The sequence below is a fragment of the Panthera uncia genome, assembly GCF_023721935.1.
Source record: "Panthera uncia isolate 11264 chromosome A1 unlocalized genomic scaffold, Puncia_PCG_1.0 HiC_scaffold_16, whole genome shotgun sequence".
Lineage (NCBI taxonomy): Eukaryota > Metazoa > Chordata > Mammalia > Carnivora > Felidae > Panthera > Panthera uncia.
In genome coordinates, this window is record NW_026057576.1 from 35,101,697 (window position 1) to 35,127,693 (window position 25,997).

General features: G+C 37.2%; 1 protein-coding gene across 5 annotated transcripts in view; it reads left to right on the forward strand.

Annotated features, from left to right (window-relative positions):
• The window catches only part of TDRD3 (tudor domain containing 3), a 160,721-nt gene extending 135,755 nt beyond the window's left edge, over window positions 1-24,966 (forward strand). For 4 of the 5 annotated variants that reach the window (XM_049647042.1, XM_049647038.1, XM_049647040.1 and 1 more), the window contains 2 exons: window positions 19,552-19,677; window positions 24,705-24,966. In XM_049647042.1, the coding sequence (XP_049502999.1) occupies window positions 19,552-19,668 (117 nt within the window). In that variant the 3' untranslated portion in view covers window positions 19,669-19,677; window positions 24,705-24,966. Of the gene's footprint in view, window positions 1-19,551; window positions 19,678-22,617; window positions 22,658-24,704 lie in introns of all 5 variants that reach the window. The other variant, XM_049647039.1, reaches the window with a different exon arrangement.
• Window positions 24,967-25,997: the final 1,031 nt, after the last annotated feature.

Below are 25,997 nucleotides of genomic sequence, written 5' to 3' on the forward strand. Positions count from 1 at the left end.
AATAGAAAAAAAAATGGCCATAGAGTAGGGTTAAATATATATTTGGTATCTGGGTTCTTAGGTATTTTTCAAAATAATTTTTATAATGGTATAATTTAAAAAGGTTTGACTCAAACTGCTAAACAAAACATTTCAAACAAACTGCTTTGAATAATTTCAATTATAAAAAAATTTTTTTTACTTTCTGAAGTGAGAATTACTATACTTTGAGATTCCAGTAAATTTCACATCAGTGGCAAAGTACTGCCAAAATTACTTCTGACATCATTTACTACTTAGTGCTATTCTTGAGCCCAAGCCTGAGAAACATTTTCAGATTCTGTGTGCTGTATCCTGAGAGAATTTGATGCAAAGAGGCCACTGCAAGAGTTACATGTCTGCTCTGCTTGGCCTTTAAAAGAAGGGGAGAGGGCAAGGCTGGTCTTGGGCATATTACTTCCACCTCCCTTTTGCCCCTGCTTCAGCTCCAGGGGAGCTGGAAATGCACAGGAAGAATCAGAAGACCTGGGTCGAGTCCCGGCTCTGCCACTTACTACCTAAGTGACTTTGGGTAAGTTACTTAATATCTCTGGGTCTCAGTTTCAGTACAGGGTTGTCGTGAGGATTAAGTAATACGATCAATGGAAATGTGCTTTGTAAACTCCCAAGGTATATAGAAACATACATTTCTATCATTGTAACCTTGGCCTTCTTCCCTGTTGTTCCATAGTATAGTGTCCTCAGCTATGTTATTTTTAAAGCAACCCAAAATGACTTAATTCCTTTTGCTTCTCCCTATGTCCTCTCCATGTTGGAATTCTTATTCCTATCTTCTGCATGCTTCAGAGTTAAATATTCTAAGAATACAAAACCAGTCTAGTTAAATTAATTTCACCATGAAGTGTGGATGACTGTTACCGCTTCTTACCTTTCACACTCCTACCTTTCTCCTTTATTCTTCTCAGAATTATGTGCTTAGAAACGTGAAGAATCTACTGCATGAATATTCAGACAGTGTTGGGGAGCAATGTTTTGGCAGAGGGAAATCCTATTACCTTAAATCCTATGACCATGAATTAGTAAGGTTGACTGGGAAAATGGGAATATGATTGTGCCTCTAGTCCTTTCTCTGCGGGAAAAGAGATGCAAGGAGTTTGGGATTTAAAAGCTCTTGAGAAGTCTCACTGAAAACCTAGACTTGAGGTGTAATCATAGATGGGAAAAGGGATTGAATGACCATAACTCTCAACGAGTTATATCTGACTGGGCCTCATCTTTGCTTCTCAGTAAAGTAAGTTCTAGCCCACCCTCAGCCAAACTATGCTCATAATGCCTAGGATCTTTTCTGGGTGCTCGGTGTATAGAGGCTATGTGGAGCTAAGGAAGGAAAGAGAACTTGCCTTCTGGATCACATCTGGTTCCAGATCAAGGGATCTTTATGAGGGCGTAAAAGAGCTTAAATCTCTACCTGGTCCAGCCCTCCCTGTAATCTAAGAATGCTTGATCTGGCTATGTGTAAATAATAACAATAATAGCCACTTGCCGTGAACTGCTTGCCATTAATGCCTAATTATCATGGATCACAATAACAGTTAATCATGCCATGATTAGATTAACTTTCTTAAAGATTTTATTTATTTTCTTTTGTTTTTACAGCCTTGACCTTTTGACTTATGCTCAATATGGTTTCTTGCTGAAGTAGCAGTGTCATCTTTCATAACTAAGAATTAGAAATATTGAACTCTAGAAGTATTCAAATGCAATTGAAACAATTACATGCAGGGTTAAATGTATGAGTTGGTGGGGAAAAATTAGGTAAAGCTCATGCTGGCAAGGATGCAGTGATGTGAATACTCTTAAACATGGCCAACGGCAGTGTAAATTGATGTAATCCTTCTGATTTTTTCCAAGCCTAAAGAGTGTTTAAAACCAATAATCCCACAGTTGTTAATCTCTCCTAGGGAAAGAGCAAAGGAAATAAGCTAATTGCTGAGAGATGATCATTGCAGCATTGTGATAAAAACTAGAAGTTACCTAAATGCCTAACAATAATAAGAGAATGGTAAAATAAGTGATCTTCCAACTAATGGATGAAATATGATAGAGCTGTCATAAAAGATCATTATGAAGTCTGTAATGTCATGGGAAATATTTATGATGAGTGAATAAAGCCAATTTATAGATTTGGATGAGAATACATTCAAGATAATGGCTTAGTGTAGTAGAATTATGTACACTCTGTGTGTCTACATACACTTTTTTCAATTTTATAAACTTTCTGTCATTTTGTATTATGATTTTTTATTTGAAAAAGTAAAAGCAAGCAAAATAAAATTAGCAGGAAGGAAGTTGATCATAATTAGGGAATTTTAGTCTTAAAAATCCCTAAAATTTGCAAAAAGGATCTGAAAATATGAGAGTTTAAAAAAGTATGAGAAACAAAACATCACCTTTTAATTTTTAATTTTGCCTTTGCCTTCAGTGAGGTTAATGGCAATGCAGTTATGGTTTTTTCATGATAAAATACCATGGTCTTTAAACTTGTTCCTGTCTGTAATTAGTAAATGAAAACAACTGAACAAATAGAGTTACTTCTGCAAAGTCTTATCACCTATTTTCATTCTGTCCATACAGCCTACTCCCCAATTCCTTGCAAAATTCTCCCTTAATTATACTGTTCCCAAAATGCTTACACACCTTCAGAATTCAGGCTCTCCCAAGTGCTTTCAAATACAGAGCAAAATACATTTCTCCTATGAAATGTTTCTTTAATCTGTACTTACCTACCATTCATAATTTTAGGAATATGTTACTATGTAGTTATAATATTTTGTTTGACTCTTTGTCCCTGGTTAGCATTTGATATGTTATTAAAATATTAAGTAAAAAGTGAAGTTTTTATTTTGAGGTTTTCTTATAATTTCAAATATGTATCAGTCTATTCCACCAGCCTGTTTCTTGAGCACTTGTTATGTGGCTTTACCTCTCCACCCAGAACAGTGGTGAGCACATTTCCGTAGAATGATTATGTGCTAGACAGTGGAAACACACAGATGAGCAGTCTCTGCCCTCAAGGAGTCACAGACTAGCAGAGGAGCCCAGCAAGTAAGCCAACACCTGTTCATCCTGAGCAGAGCACAGAATACCTAACTGAGTCAGGAACCAATTCATGGAAGAATCAAGGCCTTCCCTGACTATTCCTGTTATAAAAACAGCAGTGTGCCATCACACAAATTCTCTTTCCCCTTTGCCCTGCTTTATTTTCTGCACATCTTGGTCCTGCCTCCAACCCCCAAAGTGAAGTCAGTGTGAGAACACTTTGTCTCAGCTAATTCTTCAGCATTCAGAACAGTACCTGAAACATAAGGGGCTCTCAATAAATATTTGTTAACTCTGGATGAATGAAGTTTGATGTGAATCTCGAAAGTCGTGAAAGGAACTTAGAACTTAGTTTGGGGAAAAAAGGGAGGAAAGTAAGAAAACAGAGTAACCAGGGAAATTCTAGAGGGCATGGTAGGGTGAGGTATGTTGGCAACAGTACAGGTGGGTGTAGTAAATGTCAGTAGACGAGGCTGCCAAGGCAGGTGGGGTCAAAGCGTGAAGAGTAAGGTGGGTTATGGTGAGGAGTTTGAATTTTATCCCTCAGAATAGGAACTATGGAAGGATTTTAGGCAGGAGAGTGTCATATACATTTCTCCTATGAAATGTTTCTTTAATCTGTACCTACCATTCATGTGATCTTTGATTTAACAGATTGTTGCCTGGTATGGAAAATGGGTTTCAGTGAAAGCAGAGAGCCTGGAGACCAGTGATTGCAATAGTTAAGGCAAGAGGTGAGACCCTGGAGTTATCAAAATTTAGGCAAAATTAAAGAGTATGGGTAAGACTGCCTAGAGAAAGTGTGCAAAGAGAAAAACAAGGACTGGAGTCAGACTTCTGGGGAATTCGTTAAAGGGTGGGGAGAGGCATTAGGAAAGTCTGGCCAGGGAGGACAGGGGTTTGGCCAACAAGAATGACTGCTGAATCCATAAAATATAATGCTGGAAACATCAAGGAAGATAAGAACTAAAAAGTACCTAGTGGATTTGGCAATCGATAGGTGACTGGTAACTGTAGAATGCATTTCCAGTGGAATTGGTGCAGGAGGATCGCAACTTAGCGTTTCTTGAGAATGGGCAAAAAGAAAATGAAGTGTAGGCTACTTTTAAGACCTTGGTTGTGAAGATAAAGAGCATAGAGGATGAGAATAAAGAGTAAAGGAGCTCAAGGGAAATGCCCAAGCGTGTTTACATCAAAGGCACAGTGAAGCAAAGAAGGAAGGAGAAGTTGTAAAAATGGGAATAAAGATTTTTAAGATCCCAGGCCATGGTAAGAAAGTGGGGCACAATAACGTGATTTCGCGTATGTTGAGGAACACTAGAGAAAGGAGGAGAAAGAAGTAAATAAAGATGTGGGCGAGGTTAAGTTGTTGGGTTTCAGGGAAGGAAGCTGAATAACTGTAATGAACTCTCTTCTCTATGAAGTAAAATCAGGTCATCAGTTGAAAGTAATGAGATCAAGAAGAGGCGATGAATTTTGAAGAGCGAGGTAAAGATTCAGAGACTGCCCAGGAATATGACAGAGGGAGTTAACCAAGAATGTATTTTCACAGCAGAAGTTTTCAACCCTTAGTAAAAGTCATGTGTAAAGCCTACTGTGACAGTTCATTCTCAGTTTCTAGTCTTTTAGTACAAGAAAAGTATAAGTGGATATACAAATGAGAAGAACTTTCCATGTTTATTAAACAGAAACTAACAGTTAACTCCTAGCCAATTTTCGCTAGAGGTTTTTACTAGGAACCTGATATTTGAAAGTCTGCACAAACATAATGACTATATTATTGCTCTATGACCTCAGCAAAGTTTAGTATTGGAAAATGCCCTGTGAAGGTGGATTTAAGCATACCATTAACATTAATACAATCCTAGGAATGTTAACAAAGTTTCAGGGCTTCTTTTTTTTTTTTTAATTTTTTTAATCTTTATTTATTTTTTATTTTTGAGAGACAGAGAGAGACAGAGTGTGGGTGGGGGAGGGGCAGAGAAAGAGAGAAAGACACAGAATCTGAAGAGGCTCCAGGCTCTGAGCCATCAGCACAGAGCCCAATGCGGGGCTCGAACTCACAAGCCGTGAGATCATGACCTGAGCCGAAGTCGGACGCTCAACTGACTGAGCCACCCAAGTGCCCCAAAGTTTCAGGGCTTCTTGAGCTCATCTTGATGCCAGGAAGTGATATATTAAATAGATAAAAATGTTAATTAGGTACTTGAACATTCTAAGACACAGTGTGTGTGTGTGTGTGTGTGTGTGTGTGTGTGTGTGTGTGTACGCATGGGAGCACACGAAAGATATTAGTGTTTTAAAAGCTGTGATAGTTACTACATTGTTCATTTAGAGAACAAAATAAGGTAAGAAAATTTTTTAAAAACTGCTGTTTAATCTGGTGAGACCTCATCTGTCTATTGACCTGTCCACCTGTTACTGACTGATTCATGGAGAAAGATTTTCCTTACATGGACATGGTTTTAAATAAGGAATTTTTGTTAATGTTCATCACGGTTTTTGCATGACAGTTGTAAAGAGTTGACACTTACTAGCTATGGAAGTATAAAACAATCCAAATAAGAAACTAAGTAATCCTGTTAAGAACATATACTCTTCACAGTTTTGGAGTTAATTTATAAACTACCATGGGATACTCTTGTTCTGTCACCAAAGGGGATGGCTCATCATGGACATACCACACCACAAAATTGATAGAGTTTCTAAAAAGAGCCTAAATAACTTATAGTCTCTCGCTAAGACCAGAGAGAGCTTAGAAAAATAGTCTGTCTCAAGTTTATGCTGCTGAATGTGATAAACACTCAAACAGAGAAGCATAATACTACTACTACGTGAGGCATCAAATTCTGAAATTAAGGAACATCCCTTATTTAAAAAAAATTAAAGTTCTTAGGTAAAGTTAAGACCTTGATAATTAAGTATACAACAGAATTATTTGTGTTAATCCAAGCCCCTGAGGATAAATATCTTGGAACATGTAATAGTTTGTATTGGTACACTTTACTGCTTTATTATATTCTCCTTCTCATAGTCATGTTCTCAGGAGTACTAATGCTCCCGTCTGTAGATACCTAGGTGGGGAACATTAACTTGGATGAATTTTATAAAGACAATTTCTATATTTGGTAGGCTGATAGGATTTGCCCTGGTAAAGAAGTTTGCCTCTGGGTTCCTTTCTTCACTGGAAGAAAAATGAGTATGTTGCTAATTGACCAGATTCTCAGCCTCTCTTTTATATTTGACATTGGTTATTAACACCGATAATTGTAAGAATCACTTTGGAAATGTAAAGTGCCACCTGGAGGCTCATTTAGCATTGCGTGTTAGGTTTTTAACTTCTATAATTCACTAAGATAATATAGTCAAATTGCTTGACTCGAACCACTGAAAGAAAAACTGTTTATGTTTTATGTGGCATTATAAAGAATAGAACTTTACATTTGTGAAGCATTAATAATAGCACACTTTATCGAACACTTAATTTTGTACCAGACATGATTCTAAGCTCTTTATTTACTTTAATTCATGTAAAGTATAGTTGCTGCTTATGAAGAGTGTAACCACCTCACTGTCTTTTGTTCTCTCAATTGAGTCCTTCAGAGTAGATAGCATTATGGATAATTGGTGCTTTACAGGAGGAACTGTGGCACCTAAGTGTTATTATATCTACTTTATTTTATTAATTTCACGATGTGCTTAAAATGCAACTTAGATGGAAAGCACCTGATTTTTATCTTTTTGTATAAACTTCGAAGAGTTTAACATGAACAATCTAATTCTCTTGTTCAGCCTCTGCATCCACTGGGATGTGTGAAAAGAGCAGCATAACCTGGGCAAGATATATCCTCTTTTTTAGCCTGAGGTTTGTTTTCTCTTCTGAAAAATAGCAATAAAAATATGCAATTTGATAGGGTTGTTGTAAGGATCATAGTAGCTGTTCAATAAGCGTTTTGTTCAGTCATTGAATGATTGAAACGCCTCACACATAGGTTTTTAATTACTGTTGGTTCCATTTCTTTAGTTTTCTTTCTAGGCTGTGGAAAGAGCAGCTTTCCTTCACTGCCCATCTCTTTAAAGTGACGTTTGTTGATCCTGGATTGCAACATCAGCAGCTACTAATTGGAACTTTCAAATCAGGAGTTGCATGTCCATCCCAAATTATCCCTCTTCAAAGGAAAACCAGACTGCTTCCCTGTCCCATCTTTTTCTTCAAATGAATTCCTTTTTCTTTTATACTTCTTTTTAAAATGTTCTTTTCTATTAGGATGTTACTAGTATAATGAACTTCTGTATTAGGACTTTTAAAATGCAATCCTAATATAAAAATCCACAAATCTTTTAAAAGTAAACTAGTTTTTCCCACAAACTAAAAGAACTGTGTTCTTTTAAGCTAATAGTATTGCCTGCAAAGCTATAAAATTTCCATCATTTTCTTAATGCAAAACCATTTTCCTTCACACTTTTGAAGTCCTATGTTTGCAACAGCCTTCATAAATTGGCGACCCCTATCCTGACTCTGACACAAACCTGCTCAGCCCATCCTGCTGTCGGTGTACCTGCTGCTTGCCATTGACAGGATTCTTGTCAAAACCGGGGATTGCATAAATTAGTGTTTAACCCTGGACAGGCTTTTTCTTATTTCAGTTCAGCTTTTAAAAGACTGTCGTGTCCTTATTCATATGTAATGAAAGTGAAATTTGACTACCATCATACACTTTATACTTTCAGAGTTTGTAAACTCTGAAGAGCATCATAAACATTCCTAGTCTTACTGATTTTTTTTTTGTTAAGCCTTAATTAGTAATCCTCAGTTTTGCAAATTCCTGTACAAAAATGACATCATCACTAATTGTCTACTGGCCTTTCCTTCTAGTCCAGAGGACCTACTTGCCTTACTTTTTACTTTAATAAGCAGCTTACATCATGTGCGTGTGGTGGGGGGGCGGGGGTGGTGGTGGGAGAGAGAAGAGAGGAGTATTAAGTTGTGTAAAGGAATATATGTTAAATAATCTTATGGATGAATTTAGAATTATTAAAAAATGGATTGTTTTACCTTGATTCTTTTCAGAAGGGCACATATTAAGTGTTTGAAAAACCTAAGAAAATCTTTTGACTCTATAATACTTCCTAACTTGTCCTTGCTGTCATTGTTCCACTGTGACTCTATGGACAAGGAGAAATAGCTTCATTCTCGAACAAGGAGAACAAAACACATATTTAATAAGAACAAATATGTATTATGTTCTTCTTTTGTACAAGATGATGAGCAAATTACCCTCAAGAGTATATTATCAGTTCTCCCAGCCTGTGTTGAACATCTAAAACAGAGTTCCTGAATTTCAGTAAACTAGAAATAGTATTATTACAGGAAAATATAATATGTTTAATAGCCTTGATTAAATCAGGTGATATATGCTGTCTAATTTTCCTTTACCTGAGTTGACAGAGATAAGTTTCTCTCCCTTATTATTCTTAGAGAAAATCTTTGTGATACCTTTCTCTTTCTTCAACTATCTAACCGTCAAAAATGATTGAGAAGGTCTCCTAAACTTGGAAAGAGAATGATTGTTTTTTTAAAGCTAATTCCTCATATACTGAACATTTTGAAATCTCAATGGGAGGAAAAGAAATCCATAAATTTAAGCATACTGAAATCCACAAATTTAAGCATAGTTAACACCAAGATGAAATGTTATTTCTCTACTAACTTATTGAGGGAAAAGGGAATAAATGGTTGAGAACATGAAGGTTAGAGTCCTTACGTTCAAGACTTCACTATAATTGGAACACTCATACACCAGACCACCATGTATAACTCTTGAGCTGCATTAACCAATTTAATATCTACAGGAACCCTATGAAATAATTATTAGCATTCCCATTTTACATACACGGGAAACTACAAATACGGGTTCAGAGTCATGAAGTAACTTGCCTAAAATCTTTGAGCTAGTAAGTTACAAAGCTGATATTCAAGTTTTGGATTCACTGACACCATCACACATGATCCTATGTTTTACCTGTAAATGAACGTAGATGATACCAAACTATTTGAGGATTTTTGTGGGAGTTTAATGAAATAGTATATATAAAAATATTCAGCATTGTAAGTAAATGTGTACTTCAATATGTGATACATTGTTTTGATTAAGGTATCTTTCAAACAGTTTATTCAACCTTAATTCTCATGAATTTAGAGAATTTTGAATGGAAAAGTGAAGACATATGTGGGTAGAAGTATCAGCTAGAAAGTATCTTACATAGGGCAGAAAAAAAATCAACTTGTTCCTTTCACTTACTATTGTATTGCTAAGAGAATTTAATCTCAAACCGAGACTCTCTTTTTATCCTCTCAATTTCCCTGGAATCTAGTTTTAGGATTATACTACATTTTAGCCATCTGTTTAGGTCTTACCCTTTTAGATAGTAGTCCTAATTTTCACTATTCGAAAGAAAGAGAGAGAAAGGAAGGAAGGAAGGAAGGAAGGAAGGAAGGAAGGATCACCAAATCACCATTTGTTGGAAAAACTGACTTAATATTATATATTCAGAATACACCAATGATAATACTGTGCCAAAATAATATCTTTCATTAGTGTATGGATTTCAATTGCGATGAAATTTAAGACCTTAGATTGGGGAAATAATTATTTTCCAATACAGAATGATATAGACCTACGAGTAGGTTATAGGGACTCTGCTTGATGACAAGCACAATATGAACAAGTAGTGATTGAGCAGCTGCTGAAAACATTAAAGCAAGGCTAGATTGCACTAATAGATTTATATAGAGTTTGTTCACTATGGGAAATAATAGTATTATGTTCCAAGCAGACTTTACATGGAATATTATCTGAAAACTAGGTTCTAAAGAATAGTAACTATTAAAGTGAAATAAAAGAAAAGACATTGAAGATTATGGAAGATTCTAGAAATAATAGTATTTGACAAGTGATTCCAAGAGCTGAGTCTTTTGCTTCTAGAAAGTAGAAGACTGAAGAGAGATATAATACTTGTTTTAAAATAGCTTAAAATCTTTCATATGGCAAAGGAAACAGACTCAACTAGAAATGTAGGTGGGACTTCTAGAAATGCAGATTTGTACTTTGTTGTGCAGAACAGAGAGCCTAAAAGAGCCTGAGTACCCCTCACCAGAGTTACCTGAAGGCGGTAGGTGGATCTTGTACTGAGATCAGATCACTGACTCCTGTAGTCCTTCTACAGGACTTTGTTAACTGGCCTGTTAACGGATAAGGGTTTCTAAACATCTGTTATTATGGTTCACTAAAGAGAAATATTTTCAGTTCATTATGCAGACTTTGTCAGTATGGGTTTTTAGGTATGAATGGGATTTAAATGTATAATGATGTTTGTCACATTGGGCCTCTATCTGCTTGAAGATTTAAGTGTTTAACTTTTTTCCTGTCAGTCTTCCTTTATGTTCATTAAGGGGGTGAACACATCAGCATTGATTTCATTTCTGTGTTATTAGGCATGGCGACTTTTTTCTTATAGTTAAATAAAGCATGTCAAGTCACGTGTCCCCTCCCTCCTCCAACCTTCCATACTTTTTAATGGCAAAGATCTGGCCTATATTTCCTCAATTTGACATGGAGATTTTTTTTCCTATTTCTGTTTCTTAAATCTGTATTACACATCACTGTAGCATACCGTAAGTGTTTGTCTCAGGTGGTCAGTTACATAATATGCATCGGGCTGACTTTTAGAGTAAGAAGTGCTCTGGCATTATGGTGCAGAAATCATTACTTTCAGAGAAAGAATTAGTTAACCCATCTTAAATTGTGTTATATTAGCCTGCCCATTTAAGATGTAAAAATGATATAAATTATGAGAGCGAAATGATTAACCACTTGTGATTAGTGCTCATATGTCTTGACCATAAGATATTCTAAAACATTGGTTGCTTTTGCATAGATAATTTGTAGGCATTGACCTAAAAACAGATCAACATAGATAGGCATTGTCTATTATGAATTGTCATTGCTGTACAACTTTTTAAATAGTGTTTCTAACTGGTTCCTTTTTATAGCATTTACCAAAATTTAAAGGGTATGATCTAAAGGCAAGATATTCAAAGAGACTGATCACATTAACTTATTTTTGGCTTCCTCTTAAAATGTTCAGATTTTATGCAAATCATGTCTATAACTTTTGACTGATTTTCAAGAGTGCTTCTTTGCCAGTTTCCTCCCCTTTTTTGTTCTATTTTCCTTTTTTCTCTATAATAAATTTTAAAAAAATACCTCCCAAAGAAACAAAACCAGTGGTAACAATAGAATTAAACTAGTAACAATTAAACAAACAAACTATTCGTTTTAATGTGTAGATCATTTTTTTTTAATTTCAGTAGATAAAAATGGCAAGTGTGTGGCAAGAATCTTCCTCCTTGCATTGGCTCTTTGATTTTTTTTTTTTTTTCCAGTGACTCTTCCACTTTCCTTATCTGCCCAAAACAACCTGAGGAATAGCAGCAAACTTCCTAAATTTTAGCAAAGTCTGTGAGTCTAGATAGTTTAATTGAAGTAGGCACATATATTGTATTGTCAAACGGTTACTTATTTCACAACAGTAGAGAACATAGAAGGCTTATTTGATAAACCCTTCCTAAGTATTAAAACGTCATATAGTTCTCCATGTAAACCTATGAGTTCATTATTATTTTCTGTGTGAGAAAACTGAGACCAAGAGAAGTTGAGTAACATGCCTCAAAGTGGTAGAGGCTAAACTGAGACTCAGATCTGACTTAAGAGACTGAGGTCTCAAATACCAATGTCATGAAGTAACTCTCAAGGAAATCTTTGAGTACATCGGCATATCTGGGAGCAGGATATGCTCCGTACCTTGATTTCTGGGCAAGCTTTTGGAATCTATTTAATCTTAAGCTAAAGCAGCCAGTGAGTTTTAGAGAGGTGCACATTTTTATAAAACATATATTCATTCTTTGGACCTCACTGTAGTATTTCAGCAAAGATTATGACCAGTAAATGATGTTTGTGCTAGGACAGAGACCTTGGGACAGAGGCCATCCGTTTACTTAAAAATGATCTTAAGCTAGCTATTAGAAAAAAGTAAGCCAAACTGTCTGAAGCAAGATATGTAAATATGCACTATGTGATGCAATGGAAAGGACTTTGGAGCAGACAGCCGGGAGTCTTATTCAAGCATGGCCACTTATATAGCTTTGGGTAAATTACTTTGTTTCTTCATCTGTAGAGAGGTGAGATTAGGTAACTCAAAGCACTGTTACAAGGATTAAATGAGATAGAATGCAAAATGCCAGGCACACAATGGAATAAACATCCATTTCCTTTTTCTCTGTTCCAAGTTGTAAATAAACTCAGGTGTGTTTTTGAATGTAGGAGTGTCTGTACTTTCGCAATTTGGTAAGGGTGACATGTTTACTAGTCTCTTTTTCATATCCTCGTAGTTAAAATATGGATGGAGCATTTTGAAGTTCAGCTCAATTTCCTTAAGTGCCTAAACTGCCAAAAATGGCTTGTCTACTTTATATTAAAGGTTCGGTGATCTTAATGAAATTAGAGGAGGGACTGTGATGAAGAGTACGGTGTTTGCTTTTACTGTCATTTAAACATCTAGTTTTCTTCTGTGTTAAGTTAGTTGTCTTATGTAGGTTGTGCTCTAGCTGGCAGGGCATGGAGTAAAATCCTTGAACTAAGATTTCTGATAACTTCCTAATATAGCATCATCAACAATTTCAATTTTTGTATAAATCTAAAAAAATATACTCTTTTCTGAAAAGATCAGAACCACAGTGAAATGTCTCATTTTTCTCCTGAAATCCTGTGTGATACAGGAATGAAAGCATTGGGTTCTGTCGGCCATGCATTTTGGAACAGCTGTTTAGTAATTAGATCAGATTGAATCAGATTATTTTTTTTTTTTTTGTCTTGAATCAGTATTTTTCTTTTCTGCTATAAAATACCTGGTTTAAATAAAATATTCTTGGACATGGTACGTATTAAAGGGATGATCTTAGATCTGCTCTGAGGGAAGGGGAGACTCTAATTCTAAGTGGTATAATTCTAAAATGGTACCTTCTTTTACCCAAAGTTTCAAACATAGAGAAATTAGTCTATTACAAAATTACTTATTTTGGTTATATATGACACTCTCATATGTTAGTGAAACTTGAGATTTTTTTTTCCTCACCTAGGTGCAGAAGGTTTTATTACCAAATGAGGCATTTAATTCATTGAAGTCAAAAGAAGTGTTTAGATTTTCTCTGTGATAGAAGGCAAAGGCAAAAGGGTTCCGAACTCGGAGTCAGAGGCCTACTTTTTGGTTCCTCTTCTTCCACCAGCTCACTTTCTTTTTTTTTTTTTTTTTTTTTTTTTTACGTTTATTTATTTTTGAGACAGAGAGAGACAGAGCATGAACGGGGGAGGGGCAGAGAGAGAGGGAGACACAGAATCAGAAGCAGGCTCCAGGCTCCGAGCCATCAGCCCAGAGCCTGACGCGGGGCTCCAACTCACGGACCGCGAGATCGTGACCTGAGCTGAAGTCGGACGCTCAACCGACTGAGCCACCCAGGCGCCCCACACTTTCTTATATTCATCAAGTCAGTCGACCCAGCTAGTTCCCCGTGTTCAGCAGAGGCTGAACTAGATGGGGCTAGTTTTTGTGCCATAGGGAGTTACAGAGCTTGGAGGGGCTGAGGAAGAGAAAGCCAAGGGGATACTGCTTGCTAACACATGTAAAACACTCACTGTAACCTGGGCCCATCTACTTTAGGGTGAAATTCTATATAAAATTTCATATGAAGCCAGAGTGCCACATTTACCCAAAATATAAACGATAATTCTGATATATATATTTTTTAATGTAATCTGCTCCGTTCGAGTATCTCCGATTCCTCTTCCAATTCTGGCATTCATTATAACTATATTCCTCACCCTCATTCTTTGGGAGCAGAGTGAAAGACAGGACTGTGAGTCAGAAGACTTGTGTTCTAGCTCAGGTTACGGTACTAATTCCTTGAGCAAATAATAGTTTTTAGGTATTTGGATTACTGTTCTTTACAGAAACTTTCTGTTTTATAGAAAACAGTTTGTGGTTCCAGGCTACCACAAGCCTGGTTTGTTTTGTGATACAGCTGTAAATATTCAATTGGAACATATTTCTTAAACAAGAATAATTGGTAAATTAAGTTCAGCGTTGATCATAATACATGATTCTAGTGGGCACAGATGTTATAACCTTCACAGAAAATAAAAAACCAATCCAGCTTTTACTTTCAATTTTAAGTCACTCTAATATAATGGAATGTTAGTTTAATTGATTTAAAATAGGTTACTTAAAAATATTTTAAATTCTTCTTTACATGATTTTTTGTTCTTGTTTTTGAATGGGGCAGAGATACTTTATTTCACCTGTTTGGACTGTAACATAAAATCAAAGGTCAGAGTTTCAGTGGGGATGAAGAGGAAATGTTATAAATATCCAAGGTATAATCAAAATTGAGCACAACCTAAAAATCAATTCAGAAAGCTCCATAAACTTCAAAGTGGCTTTCACACATTAATTCATTCTCATGGCATCCCAAGGATGAAAGCAGTTTAATTGTCATATTCTAGTTACTGATAACCACAGGAAGAATCTGAATGGATTGAAATGTGCCATTTTATTAATAAGGCATGTCAAGAAACATTTTATCAAATATTTAGGATCCACGACATCATCAGCACTATTCAAGGCACAAAGTATCCCACTGACATGGCCTATTTTACAGCCTATTTTTTTAATATACTTCATTTTTTTAGAACAGTTTTAGAATCTTCGGAAAGGAAGATACAGAGACTTCCCATATGCTCCCTGCCCCCCACCCCTACACACAGCCTCCCCCATTATCAACATCTCCCACTAGAGTAATGCATTTGCTCAGAGTCCATGGTTTACATTGGGCTTCATTGTTGGTGTGTACATTCAGTGGGTTTGGACAAATGTATAATAACATGTATCTACCATAATAGTATCATAACACAATGGTTTCACTACCCTAAAAATCCCCTGTGCTCTGCCATTCATCCCTCTGTTCTCCCTTACCCTGGACAACCTCTAATCTTTTCACTGTCTCCATAGTTTTGCCTTTATTACATGATGTTTTGGGAAAGCAAGTTTGTCTTTAACTTTTGTTTAGGTTTTGTATTAAAATGAATTTATATTTCTATAAACTGGCTACAGAAGCTCACCAGGCAGGCAAAAGGTGGCCTGGAAATTCACAGGGTGAGTGACTCATATGTGAATCACTGATAGAGATATGTACTCATTAATATTTCATTATTCAGAGTATCCTAAATTTCAAGGCTTGTTGTTGAGAGTACATGGTGTTCATTTCATATGCTGGATTATGTTTTTGTGACTACTATACAAATTCTGTGAGAAGGAACTGACTAGAAGAAATTTTATTAAATTACACACAAAATACCTATTAAAAGATGTGTGACAGTAGTAATAAGTTTTTCTAAGTTTTTTTATGAAGAGAATTGCCATCCCTGCTCCCCACTCACCAACCAAATAATCTCTGATTGTCTCCTCACAGAGTCATGGTTGTGGGAAAATGCCGAAGGAATGGTAATTTAAGAAGATATATGAATATGTCAGTGAAGCAGAGGAAAATGTGGCATTGTTGGCAAATAGAGCCCCCCCCCACACACACACAACAAAATTTCCATAGAGATTTGGGTTAGCGTTTCAGCCTTAGAGACAGACAAGAAAGGTGGCAAACCCAAGCTTCCTGAATTTCAGAATTATTTTCCAGGCTGGCACTTAGGAGTAGGAAGTTTCCTCCTCCTCCCTTGGCCTAGCCCAGGGTTTCTCAATTCTGGCACTGATGGCATTAGAACTGGGTAATTCTTTGTTGTGTAGGCTGCCCTGTGCCTTTTAGAATATTTAGCAACATCGTTGGCCTCCACCCGTTAGATGTAGTAACAACTCGCCTACACCTTACCCTCTCACTTTGTAACAACCAGAAATATCTTCAAACCCACTAGATGCCAGTAGCATCCCTCAGTTGTAGCAACCAAAAATGTCTCCAGACAGTGGTTAAGGTCCCCTGGGGGGCAAAAAATCACTTTCAGTTGAGAACCACTGATCCAGCACCTTCCTTAAAATACTCATTTGTATGGTTCACCTTGTTTTTTCATTTTTTTAATTTTTGTTTGGGGGTTTTTTGGGGTTTTTTTTGTTTGTTTTTTGATTTGTTATTTTTGCACTTCACCTTGTAGAACAGAGAACCCTACCTCTATTTAAATGTTGCATACCTTTTACTGAGGTATGATTCAGGTTCCGAGTGACTGATTTCCAATGAGCTTTTGTACCAGAGCTCATTTATAAATGAGGGAAGATGTATTTGTCTGTGTTCTCACTCCAGATACAGTGTATGCTGAAGATCATACTCAAGAAAGATGTGACCTGTCAAACATGTTTCATAGGTGAAGTTGTCATCTCCTTTTTGCACTGGTCCTGGGACTTTTTATTTTCTTCAAACTGTCATTCCGTTCATGCTTGATGACACAGTGATTATTGTATTTTATATCTTCTTAATAAAAGGAGCAATAAACTAGTAAATATTGGCATGAAAAGAGGATGCATTTTGAATCTTAGTTATATAGTATTTTTAAACCAGGTTTAATCTGAAAACATGGTTTAGGGGGGCAAAAATCTGAGTCCCAATAAAATAGTTCTGAATCTCAAAGTTTAGGTGAAGATGACATTGGTCACTTTCATTTTATGAAAGTTATCGCAGAATTTGTAAAGAATCTTGCCTGAGAGTCAGAAACAGAATGGTGCTGGTCTGGACCCTTCCTTGAATAAGCTCTGTGACATGGAAAACTGAGTTCGCTTCTCAGGGTTTAGAGATTCCTTGTCTGTCAGATCTAAGGGGAGGGACAAGACTATATGGCTTTCCAGAACAGTGCCAGCTCAAACATAGTGTCAGATTTTTAAAAATATGTTTTGAACTATCATATTATTTAATTTTTTTGAGTTTTAAATCTATTACAGAGTAGCAAAACCTAAAAGAGGAAGAAAAGTTAGGAGCAAGAACTAGGTATAAATGTCATTCAAGGATGACTCCAAGTAAACTCACCTATTAAGTTTAGCTGTGTATTATATAAAATGGAAAGAGGTATTCCTTCGGTGCTAAAAATGACTAGCTATGGAATATACGAAGTAGTTTCTGTGGGTGACCAGGTTTGCCCTCAAGTACTCTGCAAGAGGAATATTTAAAAGTTAAAAAGGCAAGATTGTGCCTTTGACGATCACTGAAAACCAAGCTGTCAGAATCATTTTTATTTTTTGCTTCTATCTTGCATAAAAAGATGGTGAAGACATCAAATAACGTGAAAGAAATCTCATGGTCGGTCATCTTTATAAAACCATCTAATTGGCTCTGGCTAGTATAGTCTGTGAATCTTTTAAACACAGTAGAGACAGCTTTTCAAATAGCAATGCCATATTATATAGATCCAGCTCCCTCACTCAACAAATGTAGCTTCCTACCTTTAGCAGTGTTTTCTATTGATAAATTATAGATTTTTAGATGTCCTCTCAGCCAGTTCCGCAGTGGGGTGTGGAGAAAAAGCAGCATTCCATTCTAATTCTTGAAATAATTACTTCATCTACTACAGTAACAAATATATGTTCATTCTTCTCAGTTAATATGCAAAGCTTCAAATGTTGCCCTATGTCATAAAATTAAATAGCCTTTTTTCAAATTTAGCCATAATATTTGACCATCATCATTCAAAACAGTGACCAGAGTAATTAAAAATAATTCTTTCCTTTCCTAAACACTTTGTGATTTTTCTTATTGCATTTAATTGATATTCTAAATTATAGACCTAGTATCTGACACTTCTAACCATTTTGAGATTGATTGTCAATGAAAGGGACACAGGAAAGGAGAGCTAACCTGAAAGTTTGTCTCTAAGAGGCAGTTACTGAGTTATGCCGATACATTGTCACATTTCTCCATTCTCTTATTTAGGTGATGATGACCCCTTAAGGATGATCATTAATTTTTGGCTGTTGGTTTATTTCTTTTTACATGCAGGCTGAGATGTAAACATTTAAGCAGTTCAGTTGCACTTGAATCAAAACCCAGGTTTGCCTTAGAAGTATTAGGGCAAAGTCACAAAGTTTTCCTGGGCTTCAGTGTCCTTTGTATAAAATGGAAATAATTGTTCTTTAAGAATACCGTGGAGGATGCCTAAGAATAAGAGTTATGTCTGTGCCATATATTAAATAATCATTTCTAAATGATAGGATTTGATCAAATTATCTTAGCATATTTCTGCTTCTCTCAGGTAAAATTGTAATAGTTGGATCCGTAAAATTCGAAGAATAGAACTCAGTCTCTCATATAACTTCTTATGTTATTAATAGGGTCAAAAGAAAGCAATCTTTTGGGAAAGATGATTCAGAGATAAAGTGAGGAGGAGGAAGATGTGGGATACATTTCCAAAATCATGCAAATTATTATGTTCTGATAATTCAGTTGGAATTTAAACTCTACTTTTGAAATAGATGCTGTTCCTTTCATAAACAAAACTGAGAGCCAATTTTTTTCTGTCTTTAAGAGGGAGCATACTTCACAGCTGCATTCATTTAAAAATACTAAAATTACAGGGTGGCAGCACTCAGTAAGAAACCAGTGTGGCTTTGGCTACATTTCTGTTGCTTCTAAGTTCTTTTCAAATATTACAATTAACTGTATTCTTTCTGCTGTTTAATCTGCTTATCCTAATTTTTCCATGCTGTTCCTTGAGCTGATAGATGTATCCCCTCAATAAGAAAGAAAATGAGAAGAAAGTAGTTTGTGTCTTACTGTGGTGATTGCTATGTCTTGCATGAAGCTTTCTTTATATGTAAACTGTATTTCCCTCCTCATTCCAATCCATTATTTTTTCCTGTCTCTAGATGTAAGGTTCTTAACGATGTTGGAGATCTCATCAGATGAGGACAGACAGCTGGTGAATGTTCTCTGGCTCTTCACCCCTCTTCCATATCTTACAAAATCCCCTTCCGTGACAAATACCTACAAATATTTAGAAGCCCAAATATTCAGGAAAATTTTTATTATAATGCTTGCTTTTCTGTGTTTTCACGCCCTTGTGTCAAGTCATTTGGTGAGATAATCATGCTATTATTATGTGGAAATAGTTTCCTTTTCTGAAATTAAATTTGATTCTAATCTTACCACTGTCAAGTTCATTCTTCTGTTATCAAGGACCAAAAGATTTTTAACAATGTCCCTGCTTTTTTTTTTTTTTTTTTCCTTTCCCCTTGCCTCCCTCTGTTATAAAAGTTGACAGATGTGAATCCCAAGGCAGCTTAAGAGGGCATATCAAAATCGGCACCATAGAGTTATTAACTTAGGAAACTTGGAGCTATTTTGAACATGTTTAAATCACTATTCTTTGCAAATAGGAGGAAGAAGGCACCTATGACCAAACGCTTGAGTTCCGCAGAGGAGGTGATGGTCAGCCAAGAAGATCCACTAGGCCCACACAGCAGTTTTACCAACCTCCCCGGGCGCGGAACTAATATGAGAAGGTAAACTTGACATTGTGAGGTGGTTTCCATATAAAGAAAGATGCTATTTATGCTAAACGTGTAAGTGCAATTATTGATGTTTTATAACATCATAGAAAAAACTGATATTTCAGACCTTTCAATTATAAAGTATGTAAGATTATACCATAGTCACAAGCTACTTTTGCACCAAATCTTTCCTCACACGTATAACCCCTAACCCCCTCTTTTCTCTATACTTACTCTCTTCTGTCAGAGGTGATGCCAATCAGTAAAATATCAGTAAGTTTGAAAGCAGGAAGAAAATAAAAAGAAAACAAAGGACCAGATAACCACCAACTTGGATAATTGAGGTTTTTTATTATTTAACTAATTTCAGTCCTTTTTAAAAAAGAGGAAATGTTTCATTGTATATCTTCAGAAATTGGATGAAGGTAACATGATTGCTTACTGAGACGTGATGTGGCGGCTGTGTGCTATTGATCCAGAAACTTTCATCTTAGAGTTTCAGAGAGTTGCTATCTGAAAATCATCTTCAATAGGAAGGATGAGAAGTATAACAGAAAAGTCAGGAAATTATGGGAGCAATCGAAGGCATCTCATTTTGATCAACAAAGACCTTAGTTTTTAATGTGTTATTAGAAGGTGATACTTTTGCTGTCTTTGGTAACATCTCTGTTTTTTCATTATGCCAGGATTTTTGAATATATTCAGAGTTTTCCCATTACAGCTTTTGTAATATATCACTGTAAAGACTATGAGACTATTTTAGACTTAACTTTATCTTTTTCTCAGTCTCTTCTTCTCAGTAACAAGACCATTGAGAATTTAAAGAAATTGTTCTCCATTTCTCATTTCAGCTATTCATTTTGTTGAGGTTGTTATCCACATTGTATTTCCCCCCCTCCTAAGTGACTCTCAATTTTTCAAACCAGCTGTGACTTTTTAGCACTTGAAATTGCAGCTAGTCTGAATTGAGATGTGCTGTAAATGAAAAATGCACATCAAATTTTAAAGACTTAGTTTAAAAAAGTAAAAGATTGGTAATTTGCAGTATTTATGTATTGAAATGAGAGTATTTTTGATAGATTGGATTAAATCAAATATGTCATTAACGTTACTTTCCCCTATTTGTGCTTTTTTTAATGAGACTAGAGGGAAATTTGAAATTACATGTGTGTCTCACATCGTGCCTGTGCTGGGCAGCACTGTCCCGGAGTCTTAGATCCCCTTCAGCTCTTCCGGAGCTCCTTCTCTGGTTACAAATTAGTTCTGTCATCCTAAGTGAAGGAACGTTTTCTTCTGTTTTCTGGTCCTTAGCCCCTTGTGCAGTAGTCTGCCTGGAGTGGAAGTCTGGTGCTACCTGACTTCTGATTTACCTGAGCAGGCCAGAGTACCAACTTTTTCTCTTATCACGGGCTTTTCTTTGTGCTTAATACAAGGCCATCGAGTAAACAGACGTGACCTACCATCCATAGTTATCACAGAAGGACTGATTCTCGACTTTGGGCATTTTTCTATAGCGAGAACTGACCAAAGCAGAGTCAAAGTATAGATAATGACTTCTGCAGCTTCACACCGTACAAGATTGAACATCCACTTTTGACATAAGTTCAGTTGCTTACAATGAAATCACATGTAAGGTGAATGAAAACTGAGAATTCCCTCATAGCTTTCTGAGGGCTTTGCATTGTTTAAACCAAGGTTTTAAAATAAGGCTGAAGTGGGACGCCCAGGTGGCTCGGTCAGTTAAGCCCCTGACTTGGGCCCAGGCCATGATCCCACAGTTTGTGGGCTCACGTCCCACACTGGGCTCTGTGCAGACAGCTCAGAGCCTGGAGCCTGCTTCGGATTCTGTGTCTCCCTCTCTCTGCCCCTCCCCCACTTGCAGTCTGTGTCTCTCTCTCTCTCAAAAATGAATAAAACATTCAGAATATTTTTTTTAGTAAATAAAATAAAGCCGAAGGTTCTCAACTTCCTGATTGCTCTAGGGTAGTGGTTCCCTAGCAGCGGATGCAGGACTGGGACTCCTCAAGGGTGTCCTGAGGCCGCAGAATAGAAGGGGGGTAGGGCCTGGCAGGGCTACCAGTGGAAAGGAGGAAAGGAGATGGTGAGAGTGAGTAAAGCTGCAGCCAGAAGCCTGGAACAACATCCTCTTGGCCCTTCTTTAGTTTCTTTCATATGTTTTCTAGGTTAGGCTTCCATGGAAAATTACCTCTGAAAAAGAACATACTGCCTAAATCAGGAACCATAGCCCCATAGTAATTGTGGCTCATTGATACCAAACAGTACAATGCAGACTGTTCCCAATCAGCTGAAACATCCCAGTGTTAGTGGTTTTCTGCTCCCTGGCTTAAAATGCCCATTTTTCCCAGATGCTTGCTTTGGATTGTACTGTTGATGTGGGAAATGTGTGACACAGAGATTCTGGATTCCTGACATCAGTGAGAATAACTTTGCTGGTGGGGGGCAGTTTCATGATAGCATCACTAAAAAAAACCTCTCACTACAAAATTTACTCCAAAAAATAAATAGTCAAGACACGTGATCTTGGTTGAAACAATTATTATTTTTTTATTTTAGTTCAAACATGGAAAGATTATGAAGTAGAATTATCTTTTTGATATACTGTCTGTGAATGGGAGGTTCAACAATAGTAAGAATTATACTTTTTGTTCTTGTCACGCAACCCAATATATTATTTTCTTCTTGAGAGGAAAGGTATTTTTATTTCCTCATTCCTGGTTTCCATTAACCTAAGCATTTAAAAAGAAGATATGCATTGTAGCTGGCCATTTGACTTCCAGCAGATATAAGTATGAATTCTAATATGTGCTGAAATTTTTCTCAGATTTTGTTATCTAAAATTATTCAAGATAGTAAGAAACACTTCAGGCACTTTCTACTCTCACTTTTAAAAAATCTATAATTTCATAGTAATACTTTTTTTTAATGTTTCAGGTACTTTGTTAGGTGATGAATGACACATAGTAGCTGTTCAGTAAGTGTTTATTAAATAAGTGTATTTTGATAAAGTTTTTGGTACGATTTTGTAAATTACATAATTTACACATTCTTTGGTTGTCCTGGAGAGTTTTTCCTATAAGCCCTCTCTCCCACCACCACCACCTCGTCACGTGCCCATACACTTCCCCTCGAGGTGCAGAGGGAGTTGGATTCAACTTGGTCTTGGTCCCAAACACACCGTCAGTGACTCGCAAAAGCAGGAGCTCCCTGGGGGTCTGGGCAAGGTGGGAGAAGGAGGTCTCAGGGAGCGACGTGGGCAGATAGGCCCAAGTCTGAGACAACGTGGTGGAGAGTCAGATCTGGGCCTTGAGGGGGGAGAGGGCCCAAACACCAAACTTCTCGTTCCTGGACTTGTTATAATTGTCACAGACAACTCAGAAATATGAGTAGCTATGGATGGAGAAATTATACCCAATTCTTTTATCAGTGAAACCGACCATAACTGTGTGCATCTGAAGAGGTTTCTGATGTGACTGGAGTCCTGGGAACTAGGTACCAATTAGCAGGGGCAGGAGAATGCTCAGAAATAGTTTGAAGCTTCATTTTTTTTCTTGGTCGGGGAGAGCCCTCTGAAGACACTCTGAAGGCCGAGGAGGACTGAAGGGGGAGAGGCAGAGTTCACAGGAAGTGGCTCGAGTGGCAAGAGTAGAACGTGTGAACCCAAACAGTGCATGTTAAACGTATGGATTGGTGGTGACTCAAGAATGTAGCTTTAGACGCATTAAGAGTTTGATGTGTTTGGTGACAATGAACTTCTGAATAAGAGTAATGTGATGAAAATTAAGCTTAAGAAATATTGCTGTTGGATATGGGGTGGGTTACAGCCCTATAATCCATGGGAAAGACTGTAAGAAGCTATCGCAGCATTCCAGTGGAAGAGTGCACATCCCGTTGTGAAAAGAGAGGAGTGGCAGACCTGGGTGGGAAGACTTTGTAAGACACATCAGCATGAAGTCCCCCTACCCACCACCAGGCCACCAAGGCTAGTGCTCGGCGCAGGAAGCCGTTTAATAAACGTTGACTCACGTTGAGTATTCACTTCCAGTTTCTTATTTGTGTGACAAAAGAATGGTCTTCAGGCTTTCACGTATCAGCCAGAAACCACAAACCCAAGAGCCATGCATAGACTTATTACCTAAATGCTGTGACTTAGTTTTTTCCGAAATCCAGGTTTAGCTTTCAGCTGGTAAAAGATACATTTTTAAATGTCAATTTTTTTTTTTTTTAATCTGATCCAGCATCCTTTTGCAACACTTTGCAAATCAAGGTCAGGGAAATTATTGCTCTAAAGATAGCCGCTGCAGAGCCCTCTGGTGCCAGCAGGCTAGACGTCATGTGAGGATAGCAATACCCGAAGCTCTTCGTTTCTGAGCAGGACACTGTTACTTCGGAAGACTTGTGAGCTGTTTGTATGCAGCAAGGGCACTCTGCCGCCCCTGCCCAAGTGTTCTTTAGTGCATGAGGCTGAAATACGACCAGGGCAAACAGCTTCTCTCCCCGCTTCTCTCAGCTCTGTCTGTCATCACCACCCAAAGAGGTTCACCTAGAGCAGTGCCTGGTAAAGACTGGGAGCGGGCGACAGACCCCCATCAATTACCTGTGTGGACTGAACCAATCCAGAGGTGTTCAAAGGGGAAATGGAGGGAGGTGGGATGCGGGTAGAAGTGGTTCACTGGGAGAGTGCATATCTTTTTTAGGCCATCCTCTGTTAAATACTATTCAGTTAATCCAAATTCCTAAAATCAGCATGCCAGCAATAATAGGGCTCACGATGACAGACATGTGCTCTAAGAATTTCTAGAAGAAAAATTATTTTGGAAGATTTCTATTTTTGTTTATATATTGATTTATAGAAGTTATGTTTATAAATTAGATAGCAGTGCCCAATGTATTCTACTTGAGATCTATTAATGTTTATACAAGCGCTCCACATTTAGGTATGTTTCAGCAGAAGTGTATCTTGAGTACGGAAAAGTCAACTTGAGGATCCAATCTCACCTTCCCCCTCTCTTTTTAAATAGAGTCTTTGTGAAGAAAGGAGCCACTGACTGAAACATCCTGGTCAAAACCTGTTGATAGACCGCCTACTTTCCCTTCAGAATAAATAAGGTGCAGCCATGATGGATATTATTATTGGAGAATGGAACAACAGATTTTAGAGGGAAAAAACCCCAGCCCACATGGAGAATGGGAAAAATACTAAGTTAACTAAAGCAAGTACCTTTTACAAGTGAAAGAGAATCTTTTCTTCTGCCATCAATAAAACCAGTGCGCTGTTATATACATTGTTTTACTGTATGTTTTATTTGCTGAATATTATCTTTCTTGTTCGTCTGGTATTCACCCCATATTATAGCATCACAGCATACTGAAGACCCTCCCCATAATTACAGAATAACCTGACTGACACAGTTTGCCACATGTCATACAAAAACAATGTGTAGCCAATTAGCAGTTCTTGGTAAGGTAAAAGTTGCTAAATGTGATAGCCAAAAGTATTGAAAACTTGAATATGTTGTGTTTAACACTCTGCTAGCTTTTTCAAATGTAATTCAATTAAAAGCCAGGCATTCCCTTCCTTTTAAAATTTGCAGCAGATCTTTCAAGATGTGTCTGGTTGTAGACAATGGAAAACCCAACTCAAACCGGCTTAGACACTAAATGGAATCCACTCGCTCACTGAAACAGTAGGTTTCAGTTGGTTTAATTCAGGGACTCAGAGTTGTCAACAAAGACCCTGATTCTTTGCATCTTTCATTTCTGCTTTCTCTGGCATCAGTTTCATTCTACAGCAGGCTGCCCCATGGGACCATGAGGTGGCTTCAACTCCCAGAGCTGTGAAGTCCAGGGATGGGGTTGGGGTCACTTCCAGAAGTACTCTCAAAAGAGAAAAGAAGCCTTTCTCCTGATACTGCATTTACCTATATTGTGCTCTTTTCTGCCTGGGAAGCAGTGACTTCAGCAAGGGTCTGTGGATTAGTTTAGGCCTTCGATCCAAGTGCTTTGATATTATAAGTGGAGGTGGAAGCACATTTTGAGGCAGAAATATGTGTCTGAAAGCCAACATACTTGCCAAAAGGAGAAGGAGACCAGAATGTCCATTACAGAGAACAAACATGTCTAAACTATAAATTTTGTGTAATAGGACGAAGACAATCTTCCCATAGTCTCAATCCTGTGAGGCCAGAAGAGAACAGTTAAAAAGAAAGGATAAGAAGAAAGGAGGGAGGGAGGGGGGAAAGGAGGGAGGGAGGGAGGGAGGGAGGGAGGAAGGAAGGAAGGAAGGAAGGAAGGAAGGAAGGAAGGAAGGAAGG